General features: G+C 38.6%; 1 protein-coding gene across 1 annotated transcript in view; it reads left to right on the top strand.

Annotated features, from left to right (window-relative positions):
• Positions 1-8,283, top strand: part of CCDC169 (coiled-coil domain containing 169) — a 42,276-nt gene extending 33,993 nt beyond the window's left edge. The window contains exon 6 of the mRNA XM_042457585.1: positions 7,438-8,283. Coding sequence (XP_042313519.1) covers positions 7,438-7,449 — 12 coding nt within the window. The 3' untranslated portion in view covers positions 7,450-8,283. The remainder of the gene's footprint in view (positions 1-7,437) is intronic.
• Positions 8,284-8,764: the final 481 nt, after the last annotated feature.

Raw genomic sequence — 8,764 nt, 5'->3', positions numbered from 1 at the left:
GGCAGTAGCAGTCTATCAGCCATTCCTCCTAAATCTCCTGGTTGTCCTTTTCTGTTGGAGATGTGTGTGAAATATGTGAAAGATGGTGTCTCATTGCCACTGTTGAAGTGAGCTACACTTACTGGGCCAGTTAGTTTCTGTATTTAGCATGCGGAGTGATGTGGGCTCCAGTTTTCTATTCCTCTGGCAACCAGTTGTTTTCAGTTGTGAGCACTGCATTAGTGGGCAGCTCCAGAGGCCAGTCAGAACACACTGCTGATTATGGGATACTAGTTTTCTGAATGATTGACATTTAAGGAGGAGTCATAATCCAATTAGCATCAGGTCTCATCTGATCTTGGAAGCTAAGCAAGATCAGCTCTGGTTAGTAATTGTATGGGGGACCACCATGGAATACCAGGTGCTGTAGTCTATATTTCAGAGGAAGGCAATGGCAAAGCATCTCTTGAGTATTCCTTGCCTAAAACAACAACAACAACAAAACCTCTGTGAAATTTTTAACTTGAAAGCCTATATGCACGGCCTTTCCAATGTCTGTCTCCCACACAGTTTGTTAGGAATAAATATCATTTCAGGGGTTTCAGTTTCACAGTCACTGATATGTTGAAATGGTTATGTGTATGTCCAGAAAGAGAGCTTTCTGTCTTGATTTTGTTCTTTAACTATCCTAATTAAAAGTTTGTTAGAGTAAACAGTTTGTTAGAGTAAAAGTTTGTTAAACAAGCACTATTGAAGGGTAGTTTTTACCTGAGAGAACACCCCTCTAGGAATCTCTAGGTTCTTCAGCACAACTCTATGGTCAACATCTGCCAGAGTTTAACCATAGAATAGCACTGGAAGACCTACAAATGCCTAAAGAATTTTTTTCTCTCTAAGAATCACTAGGGCCTCCAGCATGATTCTGTGGTCAATTTCTGGCAGAATTGTGCTGGAGGATGTAGAGATTAAATCGGTGAATAGTCAGATCTGCAAAAGTCAAAGCTGCAAATGTAGAGGCCAACTGTCAATTATTTTGAATGTATGGTGGTCTTCTTGAGAGGATAATGGCAACAAGAGATATGCCCACTATATTTGGGTTAATTATTTTCAGTGTAGGTAATCTAAAATTGAACCTGTGAGACTCATTGTTTAACCAGTTATTTAGCACAGCTTGATTTCCTCTTCAGTTTGCAAGTGAAACCATGCTTGACCTATTTTTACTAAACCCAGCTCACTTCTATTATATGAACACATTATTATTATTATTATTATTATTATTATTATTATTATTATTATTTATATAGTGCTGTAGATTTGCACAGCGCTGTACATAAAAACAATAAATATATAAGAGTAAACCTGCCTATGGTGTACAATCTAAGGCTGCAGTCTTCTCTATCTCAGTATAGCACACTATGCAGAATTACATTATACCAAGCCGTTCACTACTCCCCCTGGACCTACCATAGCTGCTGAAGCCCCCACCCATGGCCATTCTGTATCTGGTTGGGGAGCGGGTTAGAAGCATCTGGAAGTGTCCCTGTAAGTAGACGCAAAGCAGCTATATCAGCCACTGAGGTCCTCTGGAAGTGTTAGCAGCTGATGTAATAATTTCACATATGACTAAAGAGACTAAGCCAGATGTTTCTGAAATCCTTCCTGCTCTCCACCAGGCATAGTATGGTGTGGGTGGAAGATACAGTGGCCCTACAGTAGGTCCAACCTCCACAGTGACCCTAAATGGACATAAATATGCTTAAGATTTATTTACACCTGTGTATGCCACCAATAGTGTGCCAGCCTTGTGGTATGTTAGCACAACATGAGAAAATGAAGGTAAAGCAGAAGTTTAGCTTTTCCTTTTGTTCAGGGTCATGACAATTGTGCTGAAGTCCCTCCCTAGAGTTTAATGAAATATACACAGCCACCCTGGAGCTTGGTGCAGCAGTTGTTTTATGTGGTGGAGTGCTGTCATATGCTTCTCTTCACTGCTGCATGACCGTGGCTGTTTGAAACTGTCTTATTTCACTAAGACCTGTTTTTGCGAGGTCCTTAAAACCAAGACATTGTGAAATGGATGGCATGAAAAATCTCCTTTACCTCATCACAGGCAATTTCCCTGGTCACCTCTCTTATATTACATGAGCTGTGAGGACTCCATGGAGAATTTCTGTATAGAGAAGTGTTTAACACTGCCACTCCCAGCTTGTTGTGATGGCAGCAGCCTCCTCGTGAGAAAATCTCCACTACTGCAGTAAAGGAGTGGACCAAGTAACCCATTCCTGGCTTGCCGCAGTGGCAGCAGCTTCCTCATGAAGAGACCTCTGCCGCCACAGCAAAGGAGAGGCCCAGTGCACCCTTTTGACTGCCAACCTGGCTGCCCCACCCAGCAACCCTCCATTGGGTGACACAAGACGCAACTGAGTCAAAAATGACTTCAAGGCATGCAACAACAACAACAATTGGATTAGTCATGCTGACTGGAAGATTCTGGGAGTGATAGTCCAAACAAGTAACTTTTCTCATCTTCCTATCCCTCAGAATGGGCCAAAATATGTCAGGCTGTTCCTTTTCCTGTAGGCAATTTGTGAGTGTAAATCCAGAAGTATACAGTATGTCTCAGCAGGAGATATGCTGACAGGTCTAAGACAACAGACTGTGGCTGACCAGCTACTTTAAATTTGTACATAAGAGCACAAAGATGAAGACTGACTCTAGAGAATACTTCCTGCAGAGAATTCTTAATTAGAGCTACAGAGAACAATTTCAATCTGTTCTGAAGAAGTAATTGATATCTCAGTTATCCCTAGACTGCAACGTTTCTGGAGTTTCTCCAACATTCTAATTGTTGTTCCTATAAATCATATCATCCCAGTAGTATACAATAGATAGTTTTAGTAACGACTGTAACATAAAATGTTTCACTGGTTCCTGTAAGAATATCTTATTTTATACTTTTATTAACTCTGTTTTAAAAAAATTGCATTTTGCCTGTCCCTCAGGATCAAGGTAATGATTGTAAAATAAAATGTTTTACTGGTGCCTATAGGAATATCTTGTTTTATAAATGTATTAACTCTATTCAAAAAAAAGGTTTGCATCCCATCTATCCCTCAGGGCCTAGGTAACCATGCTATATAATAATTCACAGTGGCAGGATATGGTATACCTGTGGTGAAACACCTCAGAATTAGAGTTACCCAGTTTTGAAGATGCAAAAGGATTTAGCTGGGTTCAGAGGGAAGGGAAAGGAGTGCTTCTTGGTACTAAATACTACTACTTCTTCTTCTTCTTCTGCTTTTTATTTAAACCTTAATAACCACTGACAGATGCACTTAAAGCTCTTTTTTTTTCTTTACACTGTTTACAACAGCCTTCCGCTGTCCAGGTCTTTTCAAGTGTTTTGGATTTCGGTTTCCATCAGCTCTAATCCAGCATGATCATAACTGATGATAGCCGCTGTGCTCCAAAACATCTGTAGGGCTCTAGATTTGACAAGACTGGTATAAACCAGGGCTAGTGGAAGGGAGACTGGTGACTCCCTAGATGTTAAGCAACTGCTGTTCCAATCAGCCTACACCATCGGCCAGCCTGGCAAGGGATGATTGGAAATAGGGTCCATCATATTTAGGGGGCATAGGTTCTGTACCCTTATTTTCAACCATGGCTGAAGTGGGGCGCAGACTGCCATGTTAATCCTTCTGAATACTTCCATCCTGGAACAATGCTAATGCTGTGCCATCATTCCAGGAGGGAAGCATTTCTGAGGGAGAAATGGAGAGCTTTTAATGCAACAATGAAAACTATGAAGAAGGATAGATCTAGTACTAGCCTGCTCAGTTGCTTTCCCAGGAAGACAACCAACAATGTAGATGTTTACATTGAGGGAGGAATTTCCCTAATGTAAGACTTACGTAATTGCAATTTTGCTTTGATTCAATGGACTGAGTGTAATTATTGCTAATACACATTTACCTCCTGGTACAAACAAAATTGGAATAGAATCCTGGTTGAAGAATGTTTTCTAGTTTTAATTGCATTGCCACCAACTGCCCAGATTTTGTTAGGTATGATTTTAATTTTAGAATGGGCTCCTTGGATCAGACACTAATGGAACCTAAGTATTGGACTCCAGATAAGGATGAATGCCAGTATACAATTACTCATGCAAATTACAGAGTCATCAATTACTCAGGGATTTGCTTAGTTTCAAATAAGACATGAACTCACCATTCTAAAGCTGACAAGTGAGGATAATACCTTAATGTGTCCAAAAATAGTTCAAATGCTATAGCTTACTGTTTAAATATCAATATATAGATGGGTATACATCTTTAAAATCAGGAAATAATTCCTTTTCTTTGTTGAGTCCTCATATAATTGAACTGTTCAGTAATTTAATGAAAAAATTATTGTCAAAACATCTAAAACAACTTTTAGGCCAAAGTATATGGGCTTTGTTGCACTGAGGTTTGTGTGTTGGAGTAGGACCCTGGGAAACAAGATTCGAGCCACTGCTTAACTACAGAAACATACTGGATGTCCTTTGCCAGTCACACTCCGCCTTGAAGAAAGGCAGTGACAAACCTCCTGAATAAATTTGGCCAAGAAAACCCTAGGATAAAATTGCTGTTGAAGTCGACTTGAAGGCACATAATAACAACTATAGGCCTACCTCTATATACCCAAACAAATTATTTGAGAAGACTTAACTGAATAACAGGGAATAAAACCTGTTGGGATTTCATGCTAAATACAGGACAGATAATGAATGGGAACTTGCAAATCAGAAATAGTATCTGATAACCTCAGTGAAGCAACAAGCACAGAAAAACATGGTAACTGTTTTTGAATATGTCATTAAATGAAAACATAATTTTGAATATTAGTGTCAGGAACATTCATTTGCTTAATGGTCACTCTAAGAATCTACGATAAGTACTTCTAATGGTAGTGATTGTAATGAACATATACTTTTAAATCAAGAGTGGGAATCATGTGGCTGTCCAAATGATGTTGAACTGCATCTCCCAGCATTCCTCAATTTATGCTGGTTTAGGTTCTTCTAAGTTTGGAGGGTTGAATGATTTCCACTCCTGCAATAGATGTTTACTTGCCTGTAGAATTTCTTAAAGAAGCTCAAAAATTCAGACTTAATCTCTGATTTTTCACCTGGTGAGGTTTCTAGACCAAACACCATTGGTCACTGAATCAATTAAGACAAATAGTGATTGGTGAATTTCACTCACTGGCAGATAGTTTTACAGTAATCTGTGATTTCAGCAAGGTTTGTCTTAGATGATGAAAAGACATTATATTCCCATTTATAAAAGGAGACTGCTGTATGATCACTTTGTTTGTAGTTGAAAATCTACATACAGTCGGCCCTTCTTATAAATGGATTTCTTATACACACATTTAAGCATCCACGTTTTGAAAATGTTAAAAAAAAGTATAAATTTTGCACATCAAATCTTGATTTTCCAATTTTTGTAACGGACACCATTTTGCTATGTCATTATATTTAATGAGACTTGAGCATCCATGGATTTTGTTATCCATGGGAGATCTTGGAACCAAACTCCAGCGTATAACAAGGGTTCACTGAACTTCATACCAATGCTTGAAATGCGCCATAGCTTAGCAAATAAAACATAGAAACTGATCTTTTCCTATTGGATGTGTTTTAAGATCTAACAGCAAAAATAGTATACTTGAAGAGAGGTATTTCTTAGTTGCTGACTATGCTCAATTTCCACTGTTCCCCCACCCCAAGTGGGCCTGAGCAGACGTGCTGTCCTACCCTGGGTTCTGACCCAGGTCACTCCCCAGGCTTCTGCAGCTGCCACACAATTGCAGCCACTACTGCTGCTTTCCCTTTACCTGCCTCCACCACAACATCTTCTCAGATGTCCACCACTGCAGCTGTTAACAGCGGAAACAGCAGCACTTGGCTACACTCACATGGTCAGGCACCCCCTTTCCACATCAGAGGTTGCATGGGGGCAATCTGAGAAGATGCAACAGTGAAGGAAGATAAGGGATGTATGAGGCCAAGTGGTTTGCTACTGTTGCTGTGGAGTTTCCAGGAAACTCCATAGCAAAAGACATATCTTTTTGACCCATGCTAAGGACCTTTTGGGCCAGGATCAGAACAGGACCACTGGATCAGCATCTGGTCTACCCAATCTTGGCCTGGGGCTATTGGCCTGCGTCATCCATACAAGATGCCACAAGGCCAGGGGGAACATGAGCTGCCAATTAGGCAAAGAACCAAGGATACAGAACCAGGTGGCTCAAGCAAACTACATCAGGTCACCTTTAGTTCACCAGATAACATACCCTAACTTTATGTAAAGTGCTAGTTGTCTACAGAATCTAAACTTAGTCTTTGTTGCTTGAAGGATGATCTGGAGTCAAAGTTGTGGGCATAATGAAACACCGACACATTTTTAAATCGTAAAATACATCAAGAACCTATATGGAAGTCATTTAATCCAGTATCTGTATCTCTTTCAAGCCATTCCAAGCTGTTCATATGTATGGAAGGATGAAATTTTAAATCAGCTGGACAGTTGCAGGATTTTTAGACTATGTTTTGGAGACTAGATCAAAGATGTCAATAAACTGTCAAATGAATACATCAGATCTCTAGTGCTGTGTTATGACTTTTCTTGTTATCTTTGGTTGTTGCTGTTAAAGTGGCTCTGACTTACGGCAACCATATGAATAGAAGACTTCCAAGAAACCCTGTTATTAACAGCGTCTCTCAAGTATTGCAGACTCATGCCCATGGCTTTCTGGATTGAGTCAATCTACTTGTGTTGTAGGCTTCCTCTTTTCCTATTGCCTTTTGCTTTATTGAGCATTGTTGGCTTTTCAAGTGAATCATGTCATCTCATGATATATTCAAAATAAAATAGCCTGGGTTTAGTCATTTTGGCCTCTAGTGAGATTAAGACTTGATGTGCTCTGGATTTTGTCTTTCTGGAAGCAGTTTCTCCAGCACCACATTTCAAAAGAATTGATGAGATACTGCTATGTGAGTTTTCTGTTCTTTTGAGTAGTGTTCTTTATGTGTCATACCATCTACTTTACTCTTGGCACAGTATATAGCAATTTTAGAGGTGATAATTAATACATATTGGTCATCTTTCACTCCAAAACTAGATGAATCTATGTGTTTCTCTGTAACTGAGAAAATAACATTTTGATCATAAGTGAGTGTAAATCCAGTGGCTAATCCAAATTAGAGTATACCCATTGAATCAGTGGGATTTTCATTAATATTAACTCACTATCAAGCAGTTAATTCAGTGGGCCTTCTCTAATAGGTACAAACAGTTGGATTTAGATCTAGCGGTAGTACGAAGATTACAAAACAATTTCCATTTTTGCAGCAACAGTGTCACATAATTCTGATTTTCTGAATTCTCTTAACTCTTTTTTATATTTCAGGGGAAAGTGTAATATTCCAAGAAATAAAAGAATATTGGACCCAAAGAAAGGACCCATTAAAAAGACTGCAGGAGTGAAACAACTTCCAAAACTGAAGCTCTGATACTTTTTTCAAAGTTTTATTTATAACAGTTTTATAAAAACAATTAAATATAGCATATATTGTTGTTTACAACTGTCTTGCTATATGGGTGTACACATCTTTTCATTCTTCTTCTTGGCTATTTTAGTCCTTCCACCGAGATTTTGGCTTAAAACAATATTAACTTAAGTCCATGTTATTTGTCATCATATCAAAAGTGTTCTTTATCTTCTGAAATAAATAAAAAGTGGTTTTGCCTTTCTTCTGTAGAAATTCTACATTTGATATTTTAATTCATGGTTTTCTATTCTCTTATTATTCCTCTTCCAAGTGGAAATCATAGTAAAGTAGAAACTATTACTTTAAATTATAACATATTAAAATATGTCACTTTAATATTAATTGTGCTAAGGATTAACCTCTGTGTTTGAATGTTCATATGATACCTGTGTGTATGCACCATCTAATTTGTAATATATTCATCAAAATGCCATGTGTGCATTTGTAAAATCTCCAGTTTGTTGTGGCATCTCTACCTGGTTTGTCCTTTCATTGCAGGGTTGGTTCTAAACATGGATAAATTAGCAAGTTTAGAAACAACATGGTTTACCAAATATACATGCTATCCTGATGACATTCTCTAATAGGCAAGAGACAACGCACACCACTTCCTAGATCCCAAATGTCATGCAAGATGTGAAAGCATTTCAACATATATTTTGGCTTTCTGAACTGTTTTTAAAGAAGTACAATAACATCCAAAATCCACAAAACAATGATACCTTAAATGGACCAACCAAAATGCATAAAATACATGTCTTAGAATCATAGAATCATAGAGTTGGAAGAGACCGCACGGGCAATCCAGTCCAACCCCCTGCCATGCAGGAAATCCAAATCAAAGCATCCCCAGCATTTCAAACTTAGCTCGGTTGAAAGTTCCTTAGTCATCCATCCTGGTTTCTTGAGACACCTCCGATTTTTCTTTCTCACTGGAACTGTTTGAGATTGTGCCTTCAGTATCTCTCTTTCACAGTTTCCAAAGTCCTTTTCAGATTTCATTCACCTTCTTTGCACCTCTCAGTAAAAGAAAAGACTTGTATTTAGATGTGGGACATCCAAGTCTTTGGCATCATACCAGGTCCAAGAGGACCAGCAGTTTGCTTACTTTGACTGGATGTCCCTACAGATTTTATGATATACCTTACAAGGCTGCTATATTAGTTTTCCATGACCACTGATGAA

Source organism: Sceloporus undulatus, chromosome 3 (assembly GCF_019175285.1).
Source record: "Sceloporus undulatus isolate JIND9_A2432 ecotype Alabama chromosome 3, SceUnd_v1.1, whole genome shotgun sequence".
Lineage (NCBI taxonomy): Eukaryota > Metazoa > Chordata > Lepidosauria > Squamata > Phrynosomatidae > Sceloporus > Sceloporus undulatus.
This window is presented reverse-complemented; position numbering and strand designations above follow the sequence as displayed.